Here is an 18,835-nt window from a genome sequence, read left to right on the forward strand (position 1 = left end):
TCCAATTTATTTACATTTATTTCCACTTAAGATTTAATGAGAATTTTCCATATGTTTTTGCCAATCTCTTGGTCACTTTTTGTCTATAAATACGCTTTTCGTGTAAAGGGTCTGGAATTTCACCAAACTGACATGGTCCATCAAGACAAGGTTTTTGTAATACTTGATCAGTTCTTTCTAAGCCAGCTCTGACAACATCTCTGTGCTCTTTAAATCCTTGTTTGATTGGCTTCAAAGACTCAACAGGAGAATCGAAGTTTAACAGAAAATAACTGAAATAAAGAATGTAAGTATCTATATATAATTATTGGGCTGATCAATAAATTTCTCGACCAAGAAAAAGACATCACAACTATTATCTGATAGGTGAAACAAACCAGACAACTTCTCACAGTTCAATCTTCAGCAGTCAACAGGTGTAAAGTTGTTTTTTTGTGTAACTATTTCTTTTGCTCATATTTAGTCTCAGTTGCAGACTTAACATACATTATCGTTTAGGTAAATTTTATATAAAAAAAAAATCTTGCAAGATATATCTTTATCAATGTAAAAATGATTTTGAATTCATTTAGTCCTTTTTGGGTCAGACACACAGACCAGAAAATTAGAAAATATAAATTATCCCCAACTATTTAGTATTATTTTATATATACAGTTGTACATAAAAACTTCAACCAAATCTATAGTTAAAAGTTTCAATATATTAAATTCCTGCTCAAAGTATGTCGTTGTTTCACAATATTTTTTTTGTTCAATAATGCATTCAGATTTTTCTTAATGAATAGATGATTAAGAAAAAAACTTACTGTCCTTCTTTGTGAATGGTATTGTGTGCACGCATGTAGTAAGGAAGTTCTCTTTGCCCAAGATTTTCTATTTTACGGACAACTGAACCATTGCTCAACAAATTTTGGCAGCCTTTCTTTAATGCTTGTGCTACTTCAGGCTAAAAATAAATAGACAAAATATCATATTTCTGTATGCTTCAGTTGTTCAGATGATAAAAAATCAAAAGAATATTACAATATCATTTATCATTACATTGGTTGCAATGAATTACAGTAATTTCCCAGTGAGAAAAAAAGTTTCACTGCTTTTTTTTTTTTAAATCGATAATTTCACTCCTCTGACCTCATACAACAATAGGTGTTGTCAAATTATTGCTATTAAATGGCATCAAAGCAAATTGTAAATGTGTAGACAAAAAGATACAGTTCCTTGCAACTTTTACTAAATATTTAGTTCGTAAAATACTAGAAGCTCATTATGTCAATGTGCATTATAAAAAGAAAAACCTATTGAACAATTCAAATATCTAAAATTATTCAACTAGTGACTAAACAACACTCATGTGCTACAAGCATTAGTGAATTAATGTGTTGTTCAGTCACTCATTGAATATATATTACTATAATTGAATTCTTCGATTTATAGTTAATCTTGAAAATCCTAATTAACACACAACAATACATTTCTTACATTCTCCACAAAAACGATTTACAATAAATAGTAAAAAAAAAAATGTGATATTATGAATTGGGACTGCATTTATTTTGGAAAATGTGATTCTTTCAACATGACCATAATCACATCTTCATGATCTTATTATTCAAATATGTAATTACAGATGTAGAAAGAAAGCGGCCCAGGACAAATGTGCATATTAACAAATGGAACCATGATGGACAAGATTTCCCGAGGATTACAAGAACAAATTAATATTCCATGAAAAAATTTAGTTATCTCAAAAACATGATTTTACATGGTGTTATACTGCTTTAACTTGTATAATTATAAGGTCTGAGACGTTTTAGTCGTGAATATACTTAATATAAATTCAAGTTATCTTCAAGAAATCGATTGGTATACAAATTGTTTAAGTTGTCTACTTTTTTTAAATATTGTGTTCAACAAGTAATTTGCATATAACTTACAAGACAAGCTTATCCATTTCCTGAAGTTAAATTGCACTTTTATTGAGCATACACAACTAATATCTTAATATTATATTCTTTAATATTATTTTAAGTAGTATAACACCATATGTCATGTATGTTCGGGACAAATCAATTTGTCCCTAGGATATTACTAAGTTCTTGCAATCCTCGGGAAATCATGGTACCGTAAATAGTAACAGTAGGTGTACTACTACTAAGCTGCAGAACCCTCACTATTATGGTCCTTATTATATTTTTTTTTTTTTACCGACAAATTGCCAAAAATATCAAAAGGACCTAAGAGCTAAGGTTCTGCATCAACGTTAGGTGGTACTCTTATAATTATAAATGTTATAATTTCAAAGTCAGAGAGCCATGGTGTAGTGCATCGGACTACTAACACAAAGGTTCCTGGTACAATTCCCATTCCCGAGAGAACATTTCAGGAACTTAATTTTCAGTTCTCCCTTGACACAATTTGCGAGTATGGTCTTGAGGAAACAATGATAGTCTGTCAGACGGGGATGAAAAATGTCTGACCCCTGTTAAGAGAGTCATATCTCTTGCACATTTCATTGGGGAGTTGGGATCCCGCTTACTGTTTTGTCAGATTCCTGTATCCCACTTACACTATGTACGTAAGCAATTCTCATTTTTTTGTAAATTCCTGTGTCCCACTAGACTTCATTTCCTGTTTTCACAGCACAATAATTTGACTTTCACATGTCACGCTTACAATCCCACATCACGCTTAGACCCCAATGAGACCCATGTAAAAGACACCCTTGTTGATTATAAAAAAAGAGCAGGCTAATGCCGCTGCTACTTACAAGGCAGCCTCGTATCCGCAAAGTGGAAAGGGATTAATATTATAAGTAGCAATAACTTGTTTCCCAATCCACTATAAATAAATATGTTTAAACTAAAGTCTTTTGATATCATCATGACCATAAAACATGATATCATCATGACCATAAAACCTAGAGGTTTTTTTTTATGTGGTATGAGTGCCAATGACAAAATGAATGAGACAACTCTCCATCCAAGTAACAAATTTATATAAAAAGTAAACCATGATAACATTAACAGATATGAATATATATTTTTCAAAATAATGATAATCTTTACTCGTGCAAGTGTTCCACGCAATATGAGAGCCAATTCATAGGGAGGCATTCTGTGTATTTGGGATCTCAAACTCTAAAACATTCAACAATTTTGTCCTTCACTATTAATGGAATGGACAATCTAAAAGGAGGAAAATTCATTTCTTATATAATTTAAAATTATTTATATATGGTCGAAATAGATAAAATATGAAAGATAAGTATTGTTAACTGTACTTACTAATTTTTAAGCTTTGTATTTCGTTTTATGTATCCTATTATATGTACTCTAATTCTCTTCTTACGGAAATGTAGTACGAAATTTAGCCGTACCTTCTCTGAATTTCAATCATGGCTGCCTCACGATTCGGCACTTTGGTAAAGATTATAATTATGATTGTCATTTAACTAAATGAAATATGATGATTTATTTGCTTTAAATCGAAATAAGTAGATAAAAAGCAGTATTATATTTAACAATACAAGCTGTCTATCAAAAACTAACGCAGATAACGATGTTGAAAGTTTGACCTCGAAAAGTCAAAGTTTGGCAGGTCGAACATGTTGAGAGCTTTTACCCTTTGTAAAGGATTTACATTTGTTCAAGTATTGATTACGTTAAATGTTTTTAAGAGAATGAAGTCCGTATAAGTACATTTAGAATAGCATTTAGTATTATTTTTTTCAAACCCAATTTGCCAAAACTTACCTCCCTTGCATACACTAAAAATGATCTCAATGTTTTGTAAATTCTCTACGAGGAGGCCAAGTACTGATAAATACTTAACAAGAAACTGTTGCATTTAATAGTAAAAAGATATCTATAATACTAAAATTACGAGGTCCAATTTGTCAGCCGTCATCACTTAAAAACGACGAATCAAAGAATTCAACTTAGTACAAAGGTGAAGATTGAAAATTACACCACTCCAGGCCCTTTTGTTTTCCACGTAATTAATATTGCCAATAATAAAGAAGTTCCGGGTCGAGTCCGATACCGATACCAATAGTATATTCATCTGTTACCTATTACCTTATCTGTATGTTCTGCAAATGACAGGCGCACCACCAAACGGTGTATTCAGGATATGCTATATGCACGGGTCATAATCACAGGGTTGACACTACTAAATTGTCAAATTTTTACCTATTGTAGTATTTTAATCAGTAAGGCTTTATAAGATAACAATACGAATACTAAAAATAAGGCGTATAGGTACAGTTTTCAATTTGTAAGCGGGCATGGCGTAAAACAGCGAATCAAAGAATTCAACTTTATTTATAACTAATATAGGACAATGCTGTTGATTAAAAAAATACTCCATTCCAGGACCTTTTGTTTTCCAAATAATTAATATTACCAATAATTGATAAGTTCCAGTTAGACGTTTTCAAACAGAAAGATTTGAAAGCAGAGAAAATTGTGATAACTATCTTATAATTGGCATGACTTTATCAGATGACAATACTAATACAAAAATAAGTCTTGCGCATTGTTATATACTTTAATTCAGTCACGGACCCGCGATATTACGGGTGTGTTCTAGTACTATATAATGTTTTCACTTTCTTAGTAGCAAGCAATTTATGAGTTTAGTGCAGGGGAATAAATCTATGAAAATGTTTGTTCCATAGGTACTTAATCACAATTCCTTAATGTTTGTCAATTTTATTAATTGAATGTTCACCCACTCGATCAACATTCTCAACTCATGAATGATATTTGCTATAAAAACAAAAGTTTATGACGGAAACGCAAAAGTTGTCTATTGGTGTAAAATTAGTTTGAAACGTTGGTTTGTATAAATACATTCCTCACACATAACCCTACTTTATTTTTCAACTGACAAAATTTTATGTCACTGGCACTCATCAGTTCCCTGTTTACTATATCTAAAATTATATAGGCAATTAGTCCAGAGAGGTTGAACAGGCAAAATCGGTTGATCATGCAGCAAATTTGAAGTTTTTAATATTCAGTCTTTAAAAGAGTGTGGAAGCATATGGAGGTTCATAGAATAAAAAATAAGTGGCAAAAAGAATAAAGAAAAATGGTTAAAAAAAAGTAAAATAATAGAGAATGTGATGCTAAAATTTAAAGAATAAAAAATTACAGAATACAGAAACAAAGGACCCCCATCCAGACCCTCCTAATTTTCACATCTTATTCCAATGTAAACATTTAATGCAAATATATTGACAAGACTGCACATGCATGTTCAAAAATCTAAATGACCTGTTCTAAAACTCTTAACAAAAGTAAAATTCTGTCAACCAAGATTCATTCATGTAACTTTAAACCAAAAACAAATATTGTAGATCGCATAGAAATGTGTCTTAGTTTTACTTAGACCTGGGATAGTGCTTTAACAACACAACTTAAAAGAATAAATTTTTAATATCAATGCAAAAGGGCATAACCCATCAAAATGAACTGTGCACAAATACAAACACTAATAAAACTGCAAAAGACTCAAATTACAAAAAGTACCCCATCATACTGAAAGCTGATTAAAAGTTCATCAGTGTTCCAGCTAGGCCGTTGTCAGAGGGCGCGGCGCCCGCCCTTTCCCAAGTGCCGCCCTGTGCCTTTTTAGCTCACCTGTCCCAAAGAGCTTTTCTCATCACTTGCCGTCTGTTGTCCTCTTTCGTCGTCGTTAACCTTTACAAAAATCTTCTCCTCTGAAACTACTGAGCCAAATTTAACCAAACTTGGCTACAATCATCATTGGAGTATCTAGTTTAAAAAATGTGTCCAGTGACCCGGCCAACCAACCAAGATGGCCACCATGGCTAAAAATAGAACATATGGGGTAAAATGTAGATTTTGGCTTATAACTCTGAAACCAAAGCATTTAGAGCAAATCTAATGCTGGGTAAAATTGTTCATTAAGTGAAGATCTATCTGCCCTGACATTTTCAGATGAATCAGACAACCAGTTGTTGGGTTACTGCCCCTGAATTGGTAATTTTCAGGGTTTTTTCCCCGTTTTTGGTTATTATCTTGAATACTATTATAGATGGAGATAAACTGTTAACGGCAATGATGTTCAGCAAAGTAAGATCTACAAATAAGTCAAATGACCAAAATGGTCAGTTGACCCCTTAAGGAGTTATTGCCCTTTATAGTCTTTTTTTACCAATTTTTGTAAATTTTTGCAATCTTTTACAAAAATCATCTCTGAAACTACTGGGCCAAATTTAACCAAACTTAGCCACAATCATTATTAGGGTATCTTGTTTAAAAAATGTGTGCAGTGACCCAGCCAACCAACCAAGATGAACGCCATGGCTAAAAATAGAACATAGGTGTAAAATGTAGATTTTGGCTTATAACTCTGAAACTAAAGCGTTTAGAGCAAATCTGACACAGTGTTTATTTGTTTATGAACTCAACATTTATCTGCCCTGAAATTTTCAGATGTATTGGACAACCCGTTGTTGGGTTGCTGCCCCCATATTGGTAATTTTTTAAGAAATTTTGCCGTTTTTGGTTATCTTGAATAAAGTTATAGATAGAGATAACCTGTATACAGCAATAATGTTCAGCAAAGTAAGATCTACAAATATGTCAACACGACCAAAATGGTCAGTTGACCCCTTAAGGAGTTATTGCCCTTTATAGTCAATTTTTAACTATTTTCATAAATTTTGTAAATTTTTGTAAATTTTTACAAAATATTTTCCTCTGTAACTGAAGGGCCAAGTTTATTATAGATAGAGAAAATTGTAAGTAGTAAGAATGTTCAGTAAAGTTAGATCTACAAACACATCACCATCATCAAAACACAAATTTGTCATGAATCCATCTGTGTCCTTTGTTTAATACATGTATGCACAAAGACCAAGGTGAGCGACACAGGCTCTTAAGAGCCTCTAGTTTATAGTTTCCAGGGCACCCTGCCTTTTTTGAAGATCTATTGTATATATTATTTTGTTCGTATTGATATGATCCCCTAATTACTAAATTTTACCTGGCGAAAAGTTTATGACTTCGTTTACGACCCCAAGCCAATCAACAGTTACAACTGGTGTCATAATCTGTTGTTATAGGTAATCGTTTATCGGATGGGTCATTAATGATCATCAACATTAATTCATTCAAATAGAATCGGTCAGTCGGCAATTATCTTTGAAGAAATGTCACGCATACGACAACTTGGGCACAATTTGCAATGTTTACCGTAGTTTCATGGAGAAAACGTAATGACAGAAAGTTGAAAACCATTAAACAACTGGTGGAAGACCTCGTTTTACTTGTTCTCCGTGAAATAAATAGCAAATTCAGACATATTTGTCATTGACCAGTTGACTGCCCTCATTTTTGATACAAAAATAACAAAATTGGCCGCCATATTGTTGATCATATTTACATCTTATACGTACTGTTTATAATCCTCCAAAGAAGGAGCACACCCTAATAAAGAAAGATCACTCAATCTGATTTTTTTTCCTAGCATTGAGAATATATATGTTTAGGTATTTTGAGTTTATATGGGAAAAGTTAAAGTGGGTCTTAGTAGCAGTGTTGGTAGGGTGCCTTGGTCATCTTTCTCTGTATTCTTTGTTTTTAAAACAAATTTTCACTGTTGCTATATCCCAACATTGTGCATTTACTGAGCACAGCTGTTTTGTGCTGTATTGCCATTAAGCACAACAGAGGTAGAAAGGTGAAACTGGTAAAGTGTGTCAGACCATAGAAACAGAATGAAGCAGGTCACCTTTCAAAACATACCGCATATAAGGCTCAACTGTGCCAAGCAATGATCTAAAAACTTGTGTGACAAGCTGCTTGACAAGTTTTTCAGCCTAAAAAGTAGAAAGATGGATTCTATATGGGCTAATGATGTTGTTCTTGTATAACCAGTGATTTCAACGAATAAACACAATGTTTGATTAATATCTTTATTAAAACATGCCCTTTTCATATTATCATATCACGCGTTAAATGCCCTTTTTCAGGATTGGCACCTTGCCCTTTTGAAATCCTAGCTGGAACACTGTTCAATGATACTATATGTACTAAAAAGTTAATCTACATTCTAAATTTAGTTACAGAAACACCTTTAAATATAAATGTAAGTTTGATTTTATACCATGGCTTAATATGTTACCAGTTAAATTTTGATAATCATCAAGCACCAAGGGATTACTTGTGTCAGAAGTAAACTTTGCAGAGTTTGGAAATTGAGCTTGGCGTAAATCTTTAAGATATATATTTCTTCTCTCCTTCATCTATATACATTTATCTAAATACATGTACCTCTCAGCAGATCCATAAATTCTGAAATTTCATTGTCATATCTGTTGTTATTTTAGGTGAGACAGTTTAGCTCTTCAGCTGTAAGAAACCAACTAGTTACAGTAAGTTTATTTATTAAGGGACACTTTTATAATTCATAGGAGGGTTTGTTTAAATGAGAGTAAACACCATCCTTGGTTTTTATCTTTGATTATAAGTACATGTATCACTAACATGACTCATACCTGAAATATATATATACACAGTACATTAGTTAATGATTAGTTTATGTTTATTTATTAAATGATTAATGGACACTTTTATAATTCATGGAGGGTTTAGATTTTGTCTGTACAGTGTAAAGTGTTGTCAGCTTTAAATCTAAGGAACCTCTAAATCTGAAGATATTAAAAAAATGATAAGCTTAATATTGATTCTAGAGCCAAATGTTTTGTATATATTTACATATAGCATCCAAAATGTTCTTTTTGCAGGTTTAATATGCCTATTAATTTCTAACTACAAATTAGAGTCTTAGTGAATTTGATACATTGATTTTGTAATTATAAGTGACTTTTGCAGCCACCAGTTCAGGTGTTTGGTATTGAAGGCAGATATGCTACAGCAATGTACTCTGCTGCTACAAAACAGAAGCAGTTAGATTCAGTAGAAGGTGAATTGAAGACTTTGAAGGTAAGACATTACAGTGCATTTTAAAAATATTTTTTACGCTGACATTATTAAGTCAAATACAATTGGTAATTATTTTAATTTTTTTGGTTAATATTCTGCATCCATTGACAATTGAAATGATCCATGAACCAGTTTAATTTTTAGGTGCTTTTAAATTCATTAATTTTACTTGTAATGATTTTTTTCCCTCATTTTTCAATGCCGATATCATTAATATGAAACAATGGACAGTCAAAATTTAGACTTGACAGCATTTATCCCAGTTCAAAAAATATTGCTATTACACAACTCTTTACTCTGACTCTGAAAATAGAAAAATGATTGGAGCTGCATTATTTTTGCTCAAATTGGATACACATTTCAAAGAGATATGGATTTAGATCATGTAATCCTTGCTTTGAATCATTAAATAAATTGAGGGACAGTTTAGAGTTAATTTATGGAAATTGATAAAAAAAAAATGGTTGAGGAATATTTAAGGTTTACAGGATAGATGCTGTTAATTATTTTTTTTACAGCTTTATACTTGGGTTTTTTCAGAAACTTATTAAAACCGATAAGCCTTTTGCAGAATTCCTACAGAACCCAACATTTAGTCGCACAGAAAAGAAAGGTAGATTATTGTAAAACTTATCTAAGCAGTACAGTCTATGTTGTTCTTTTTATACAACTGCAAAACATTATACAGTCGTATGTTGGTATCACGTCGTCCGAAGACATTTGGTTTTCTGACAATAACTTAAGTATAAGTAAATAGAAATCTATGAAGTTTAAACACAATGTTTATGACCACAAAAAGAAGGTTGGAATTGTTTTTAGGGGTTATGGTCCCAACAGTTTAGGTAGCAATAAACAGTTAGGAAAAAATATTAAAATTTGCCCTTAAAAATTTTACCATCCCCTTTTCATTGCTTTCTTGTAATATCAAGCTTACTGTTTGTGTCATATATGGGCATATGTTTGTAATCAGAATCTTCCATAGATTTCATATCCAGTATATAAAATGGTAAAACATAATTTCTTTTGGGTGTATCCATGGCAACAATCTGCATTTATTTGTTATAAAATATTGCAAAAAGGGGGGAAAAGATGTCAAATATTTCCCCAAAATTTGACTAAAAGTAGAATTTCAATCGCTTGAAGTAATACCTTTTCTGAAACTGTGTACATATATTATCCAGCAAATCCAATGAAAATCATGTCTTTCATCTCATTTTTTTGTAAAATTGCGTCAAAAACTTCGTGTATAAAAAAAGTGTTTGTAAACATTACATTAATTTCTGGAGCGATTGCGGGTCTAGCTATGAAAATACGGATTGTCCATAAAACATGTAAAAAATAATCTTGATGCTCTTATAAACCATCTTTGAAGTCTAAATTAGCACTCAGTTGTCTAAAAATGAATTTTATTACACAATAACTTTCCTATTTGAAAAATCCACAGGGGCCATAATGCGAAACTAAACTCCTAACTGTGTATTGCTACCTTAAGAATTAGTGGCCAAAAAGGGGCCCAAATAAGCATTTTTCTAGTTACATGTGTACCAAACAATAACTTGTGGAATGGCATATGGATCTCTCTGAAATTATACCACAAAGGGATGGTAAAAACCTGTGCTAGGTGAGGCAATTTTTTTTTTTTTTTTTTTTTTTTAAGTAGTTCGACAGTATTCTTTGTAAAAAAAAATTGAACTTTTTGTAAAGGTTTCAATGTTTTATGGCATTTGTCCACCATGAATTTAATGACTTTTGTAACCCTTTCATAAGTTTACATGGAAAATCTAATGAATCTTTACAAAGTATGCTATTGTAATAAAAAAGCAGAGTTCTTATTAAAAAAAATATGTGCAACTTTTTATACGCCCCTATACAGTGTTAAAGGAACAATTCATGATGTTTACTTTTGTTCTTTTTTGTGTTATAGTACTGTTGTATTTTATCAAAATTAATAAATGCTAATTATTTTAAGGTTTTGTTATTTCTTTTGCCTAATTAGTGGTTATTTTAAGAAGACATTTTTTTTTAATGATAAATAAACTTAAATGTGTTTAAAAAAAACTTAATAACTGGTTATGTGAGTTAGCCAATTCAAGTTGAAAAGTTCAAAAAGTGTTTAGATTTAATATAAGAAATAAAATTTAAAAGCTGTTGTGGAGCAAAACAACTGACATTTAGATATATGTTATCTATAAAGGGAAATTAATTTGGTTTTATATGTTTGTCTAATATTTTGGTTTGAAATTCCAGACACACTGACAAATATTGCAAAGAAACAAAAATATTCAGATCTAACAAGTAATTTATTCGGTAAGTATAATAATTTAAGGTCAAAATAGTGAAAAATCACCCTTAAAAAAAAGACTTTTATATACATATATATATATCAAAATGAAATATCAATTACACATCCAGCTTTTGGGATATTCTATCATGTGTTTTTCTGTGAGATTCTTCAGCACTATAAATGTTTTTCTGTGAGATTCTTCAGCACTATATATAAATATATATATATAGTTCTGAAGAATCTCACAGAAAAACACCATATATATATAGTGCTGAAGAATCTGACAGAAAAACACCATATATATATAGTGCTGAAGAATCTGACAGAAAAACACCATATAAATATAGTGCTGAAGAATCTTACAGAAAAACACCATATATATATAGTGCTGAAGAATCTGACAGAAAAACACCATATATATATAGTGCTGAAGAATCTCACAGAAAAACACCATATATATATAGTGCTGAAGAATCTGACAGAAAAACACCATATATATATAGTGCTGAAGAATCTGACAGAAAAACACCATATATATATAGTGCTGAAGAATTTCACAGAAAAACACCAAAAGCTGAAAAGCTGGATGTGCAATTGATATTTCATTTTGATATATTTGTCATCTATTTTGATGCAAAATAGTAGCTTAAATTTGTATTTACTCATTCATATATGTATTACAAATACAAGATTGTCTTTTAAAAACAAAACGAATACAATATACAGGATATGTGTCTGTAATTTATTTCCAATGGTTTCATCATGATCTAATGGTAGTGAAACCTTCGAAATGAAAATAAAACTGAAGAAGGCCATTGGCCGAAACGTCTTGAAAAATTGGTTTATTTAAACAATTATGAAAATAAAAGACAAAAGAGACACACTACATTTTCACCACAAATTGGAGAAAATTAACTGGATAGAGGCCAATCAATCTATTTTTTAGACAAGATTATAGGCATTTGTGTTACCATATTTGTGAGGCTCATATTCTCTGTGTAATATTATCTGAATGACAAAAGAAAATTTATTTTGATAGGTGCATTAGCAGAAAATGGTAGACTAAATAAATTATCTGGTGTTTTGGATGCCTTTGAGAAAATTATGAGTGCTCACAAAGGCGAGGTACAGTGTGTTGTCACCACAGCTAAGGTAAAAATACAAATTAGTCAACAAACATCTCATACTCATATAGGACTTTATTTTCATCCTACGGTTTGCCAAGGTTAGTGATATGATATGGTGCGATAAATGTTATATTCCTATTCATTCCATGTACACAAGATAATTTTAAACTGTAAGACAATAATATATAAAAGAAAATTAAAAATTAATGAAATATTGTAAATTCAGGTATCATTGCATGCATTTATTATTGCAATTTTGTCTTTTAAGATTAAAATGCGATTTTAATTTTTGCGATATTCAGAAATATCCTGTTTAATTCAGTGTTCTCCCCAGGCCCTTAAAGGACCATGGGCCCGCGATGTATAATTTTCCACCGCGTTGGTATCGTTCTTGCCGCAATGTATAATTTTTCTCTGTGGTGCTAAAGTTTTCGGTAAAAAAAAATCGTAAATCGATAAAGTTTCAGACGACTTGTTCAACTTTCCGTGAGGTTTAAAAATTTGACCAATTCTATTAACCAGTTTAATCCAGTTCTGACAAGTAGATTGTTTACACCACGTGATCGATTACCTTTTCAGGTTAACCTTGATGATTGGATTTAATCGATGTACATGATTCCTTTTTGGTTTTTAATTAATTAAGAGATCTTAATTTTAATAACAGACTTGTGAGGGACAAGCAGACATTTGTTAATGAACTCTATTATGCCAGTCTTTAGTCAAAATAATTATCCTGTCCCAAATTACCTATGACTTTTGATACCTTTTCTGAAATTCTCAAGACACTAAATGTTTTACAAAAAAAAGAAGATGTGGTATGAATGCCAATGAGACAGCTCTCCACAAGAGACCAAAATGACACCGAAATTAACATGTAAAGGTCACCTTACGGCCTTCAACAATAAGCAAAAGCTGATACTGCATAGTCTGATATAAAAGGCCCCGAAATGACAATGTAAATCAATTCAAATGAGAAAACTAACAGCCTTTTTTATGTACAAAAAAAGAACGAAAAACAAATATCACTGAACCACTGAATTACAGGCTCCTGACTGGAATGTTCATAATACATGTGCACTAAATGTATGTTCATAATGAAATTAATAGAAAACAAAAAATGGGAATTTTGGAAATAAAGGAGGAGGATTAAAAAAAAACATTTTCATGTCCCCAAGTACCTATGACTTTTGATACTTTTCCTGAAATTCTCAAGTCATTAAATCTTTTACAAAATTCTTCCTACAACACTTTACATCCTTTCAAATACGCTCTGAATGCCCGCGATTTCGCGGGTGTGTTCTAGTATTATATTAAATGGGTAGATTAAATTTATAAAAGTACTCTTCATGTCTGTAACAAAGTATTATCTATCAAAATAACTTTGTTGTTGTTTAAAAGAATCAGGTCTAAAACTATGGAAAATAGTTTTTAATTTACTGAAGGTTCTGTATCAAAATTTAATCTTGTTCAAAGTTAATTGTTATGGTGAAATCTAACATGGGGAATGTGTAGTGTAACTACAAGTATCAGGACAAAATGGCTTAATCAAAATATAAGAAGTGACTTTAGTTTAAAGACTAATTGTGCTTTCTTTTATTTATTCTTCAAAGATATTAAAGTATACAAACTGTTTATTAAATTATTTTTTCTACCAATAATTTTCTGATCCAAAGTCCATATAACACAGTACCACAGTAAACAAAACAAAGGCAAAAAGGTAATGACAAAAACTAACAAGAAAAAAATAAGCGACGCAACATGACACAAAATATTGTAAAATTCATTTCATCACGTGTTACCCTGGTGCTATCCAAAAATCCTGGGGAGAACACTGTAATTCATATAATTTTTTTAAAAATGGTAGTTTAAATTATTACAATTATAACCCTGTCAAATTTTTTGCTATAATGAAAACATCGCAATAATATCTGAATGAACAGTAACAACAAAATAACTCTCACAAACCAAAAGTAGTCCTGTACTGATGAATATGGTGAAATAATAGTGAGATAACTTAAACATATAATAAACTGCTTAGCACAAATAAATGCGGTATGGAGAATTTGTTTATAAGATAACTTCCTAACAAGACAGTAGACTGAAAAAACATCTAAAAACTACCCACATAATGCATTGAAAAATGGAAAAATCCTGGAATTTCAATCACTTCAGGCCTTGTTATGTCCTTGACATTAATTAAAACTAGAATGATAATTGATAAGTTACATTTATAAACTTATCTCCCCTTCTTGAACAGTTTTGCAGTGTATTATTACAATACAAATACACATGTACATTTATTAAGCCAATATACATTGATTTACCTTGTCAGAATGTTGTTTGAGGACATTACTTATATATTCTATAAAGATCTGCTCATTATATTTACGTTGATCTCACCTATATATGCATGAAATGTTTACCACTAGACATCAGCAATCTGTAATTCATATATTTGTACATTTATCTATGTGTTTTTATATGGAACAATCAACTTTAAAATGTCCTAGAGATGCTAAAAAATTCCACCAATAACCACAGTTCAAGATTTTTTTCATTGTAATCAGAATGTAATCATAAAGTAATCAGGATTACAGGGCATTTTGAAAAGTAATTGATTAAATTAAATTACATGTAATCAGATTTTTGGCTGATTAATGATTACAATGATTACTTTGAAAATTGTAATCAATTACAGCTGATTAACGATTACAATTACAATTACCCCAAGTCTGGATTGGATCAACTTTATACATACTGAATTATGATTAACAACCATGACTTACTGTTAAATGTTTTCTTCATAAAGTTCAGGAAAACAATGTTCAATGCAGGCTCTTTATTTTCATGCCCCAACATACTGGATGAGGGGGTATTATGTTTTTGCCCTTGTTCGTCTGTATGTACATCCCAAAGTTTGTATCTGTTCTCTAACTATAGTTTTTTTCAACCAAATGTTATGAAACACAGATTAAGTATGAATTTGGTGGCGTCACTTCAACCGTTCGAGAGTCATGTCCCTTTACATAGGAAAAAAATGTTGAAATTATTGTTTCGGTTCTGTAAAATTAGTTTGCCTAAATCATATGTTATGAAAATTATACAGTATGCTAATTAGCACAAAACACAAATCAAGTTTGAATTATGGGGGCGTCACTTTAACCATTCTAGAGTTATGCCCCTTTACTAAATCAAAAATTCATACATATGTTCCTTAACTTTAGTTGGCCTCAACCAAATGTTATGAAACTTATACACCATGCTTATAATCACATAACAGAGATCAAGTTTGAATTTTGGTGTCATTTTAACCAATGTTGAGTTATGCCCTTTACAAATGGAAAAATTGCTGAATTTTTAATTTTGTTTCTCTTATTTAAGTTTTCCTGAACCAGATGTTGTGAAATTTATACACAATGCTTATTACCACAAAATACAGATCAAGTTGTAATTTTGGTGGTGTCACTTTATCTGTTCTAGAGTAATGCCCCTTTCAAATTGACAAATGGAAAAATTGATGATTTTTTGTTGTTTTCATTCTCTAACTTAATTTAGCCTCAACTAAATGTTATGAAACTTATGAAGAATGCTTGTTACCTGAAAACACAGATCAAGTATGAATTTTGTTGGTGTCACTTTTACTATTCTAGTGTTATGTTCCTTTACAAATGGAAAAATTGAGTTTCTGTTCTCTAACTTATTTGCCGTTCTTCAGTTATGTCCCTTTATAACTTTTATGTAACCTTTATATATGATATGCAAGCGGAAGCATCATCTGTGTTCCATGGACATATTCCCCATTTATTAAGACTTTAAATGTAATCTGTATAAATTTTGCAGGCTATGAGTGCAACAAATGAGAAAGAAATCAGAACAGTTCTACAAACTTTCTTAAAACCAGGAGAGAAATTGTTCTTAACATTGGAGGTATGATATTATCTTTGATCTTGAAGGAAATAGTTTCAGAATTATTATTCTCTCTTTGTTCATCATCAGAAAAAAATCACCAAAAATATCAAGCATATAATTTGGTATGCCAGCTACATGTTTCTTCTACATTAGACTTGTCAGTTGCAATCAAATGAAAATAGGTGGAAGTCCAAATAAAATATGAAGATGAGGAGCACTGAAACCTACACACCAACATCTGTTTATATATGCATTGAAGTAGATGTTGGTTTGTTAAATCTAGTGAAACCAAATGGCAAAGAAACATGAGGATGTTTTAGCACTTGTCTTTGCTAAAGTTTAAAATTTGAAGTTCTTTAGTTATCCTTATACACAAAGAGGTATTGCAATTTACAAAAAGTCTTAAAAAAACTGGACTTGTAAAGTGTGTAAACAATGCAAGATAATAGTCTATACATTTCTGTCTAAAAAGGTTTTTTTTCATAAAAACAGAGCAGATATGTAGCTAATGGGCCAAGAAACCTATTTTTATACAAGATTTAAGCAGCTAATAAATGTAAAGGTGACAAAAATATTTTAATATATCATGAATTGTCTGAAGGTTTTAATATGTATATTTTCTTTTACATAGTATGTTGGAGATGCAAGTTATTATGATAAATATTTTTTTATAATTACAGACTGATCCCAAATTGATTGGTGGCATGGTGGTTTATATCGGAGACAGATATGTTGATATGTCTATGGCATCAAAAATCAACACATATACCAACTTAATTAAACAAGCTGTATAATGACTGACAGACATAGATATTTGTGATCAAACTTTATTTAGAAGTGAAGTTGTATTTAACATTTGTTGAATAGATTTTGACCAACTCTTGTATTTGTTTCTTTTTGCCTGCACTTTTCATTCCAATTCGTGGCAGCACTCATAGTTGTTAATTTGAAAGGAGTTGAAAAATTACACTAATTTTTATACAAAACAAAAAAAATTGCGTCATATAATGTTATGACTTGTCAGTGTTGTCCGAAGACATTTGATTTCCAGACAAAACTTGAATATAAGTGTATGTATCTCTGAAATTGTACCACAAGGTTCCACACCACAACAGGCAGGTTAGGATGATTTTTTTGGTAATGGTCCTAACTGTTCAGCTAAAGTGAGCCAAAAACAATACTTTTTATACGACCGTCAAAATTTTGACGGGACGTATTATGGTTTACAAATGTCCGGTGTCTGTCTGTCCGTCTGTCCGGCGTAAACATGTCGCACCGTAAATTGAGAACGACTTATCCAAATTTCATGAAACTTAATATAGATGTTTCTTATGATGGTCAAATGATCTGTATACTTTTTGGTGAAAATAAGATTTAAACTTTTTGAGTTACGGCACTTTGTAACTAAAACAGGGTTTTTTTTTTTTTCACATGTCGCACAGTATCTCAAAAACGTTTCTTGATTATTGCTTAAAACTTTACACACTTCTTAATTATATTAATCTAAAGATCTGTATACTTTTTGGTGATGATTCAAAATTTCATTTTTAAGTTATTGAGTATTTTGTAAAAAAGGGGGAGGTTTTTTTTACATGTCGTGCCGTATCTCAAAAACAATTTATGATTATTGCTTAAAACTTTACACACTTCTTTGTTATATTAATCTAAAGATCTGTATACTTTTTGGTGATGACTCAAAATTTTATTTTTGAGTTATTGAGTATTTTGTAAAAAAGGGGAGGGTTTTATTTTTACATGTCACGTCGTATCTCAAAAACAATTTATGATTATTGCTTGAAACTGTACACACTTCTTTGTTATACTAATTTAAAGATCTGTATACTTTTTGGTTTGATTCAAAATTTTATTTTAGTGATATTTTAAAAAAAAACAGGGGGGGGGGGGGGGTTCACATGTCCCGCCGTGTCTCAAAAACAATAAATGATTATTGCTTAAAACTTCCTCAGAAAATATTTATGATTATTGCATAAAACTTCCACACAAGACGTCGGGCGTATCATGCGCTCATGGCGCAGCTGTTTATTATACTTTTTATAAATTGCTTATTTCGTGAGGTCTAACGAGGAAAGAACATATTTTAAGGGGCACTAGCTACGCAATATGGAAAAAGGTAGATTATGATTTTGTTTGGTTCAATTATTAATAAAAGTGAAATAATTATTTTTTAGCAATCAAGTTGGCTAAATTTTGTTGAAATAGGCATAGAAATATCACTGATGAATTATTTACTTGCATGTGAAAATTCGACTACATTAAATCTCTATTCATATGACCTTAATTTAACCCATTAGCTAGAGATTGGTTACACATGCAGAAGTCATGTTCAGCCATTTAAAGGAAATTAATGTCAACATTTATAGTGAAACAAAGGTGAACCGTGTTCACTTTTAACTTACTATTTCTACAAAAGCAAAAAAAATTGGGGTCATTTATTGCTATCATGTCGTCGTCAGCGTTGTTGTCCAAAGACATTTTTTCCCCTATTTTAAGATTTTCCAAAATTAAAAAAAGAAAGC

At 31.0% G+C, this 18,835-nt stretch overlaps 2 protein-coding genes across 3 annotated transcripts; one reads left to right on the forward strand and one right to left on the reverse strand.

Annotated features, from left to right (window-relative positions):
• LOC134687457 (small ribosomal subunit protein bS6m-like) lies at positions 1-7,398 on the reverse strand. 2 transcript variants are annotated; one of them, XM_063547772.1, is made up of 3 exons: positions 7,227-7,398; positions 807-946; positions 1-272 (listed from the first exon to the last, which is right to left on the reverse strand). In XM_063547772.1, the coding sequence occupies exons 1-3, from the start codon at positions 7,269-7,271 to the stop codon at positions 17-19; spliced, it is 441 nt and encodes a 146-aa protein (XP_063403842.1). In that variant the 5' UTR covers positions 7,272-7,398; the 3' UTR covers positions 1-16. The 2 variants fall into 2 exon arrangements, with proteins under 2 accessions (XP_063403842.1, XP_063403841.1); XM_063547771.1 differs by lacking the exon at positions 7,227-7,398 and adding an exon at positions 3,066-3,201.
• On the forward strand, positions 3,361-17,180 carry LOC134687455 (ATP synthase subunit O, mitochondrial-like). The gene is made up of 8 exons (XM_063547770.1): positions 3,361-3,421; positions 8,363-8,407; positions 8,868-8,978; positions 9,519-9,591; positions 11,226-11,285; positions 12,302-12,414; positions 16,230-16,316; positions 16,979-17,180. The coding sequence occupies exons 1-8, from the start codon at positions 3,395-3,397 to the stop codon at positions 17,090-17,092; spliced, it is 630 nt and encodes a 209-aa protein (XP_063403840.1). The 5' UTR covers positions 3,361-3,394; the 3' UTR covers positions 17,093-17,180.
• The last annotated feature ends 1,655 nt before the right edge of the window (positions 17,181-18,835 follow it).

This window comes from Mytilus trossulus, chromosome 10 (assembly GCF_036588685.1).
Source record: "Mytilus trossulus isolate FHL-02 chromosome 10, PNRI_Mtr1.1.1.hap1, whole genome shotgun sequence".
NCBI lineage: Eukaryota > Metazoa > Mollusca > Bivalvia > Mytilida > Mytilidae > Mytilus > Mytilus trossulus.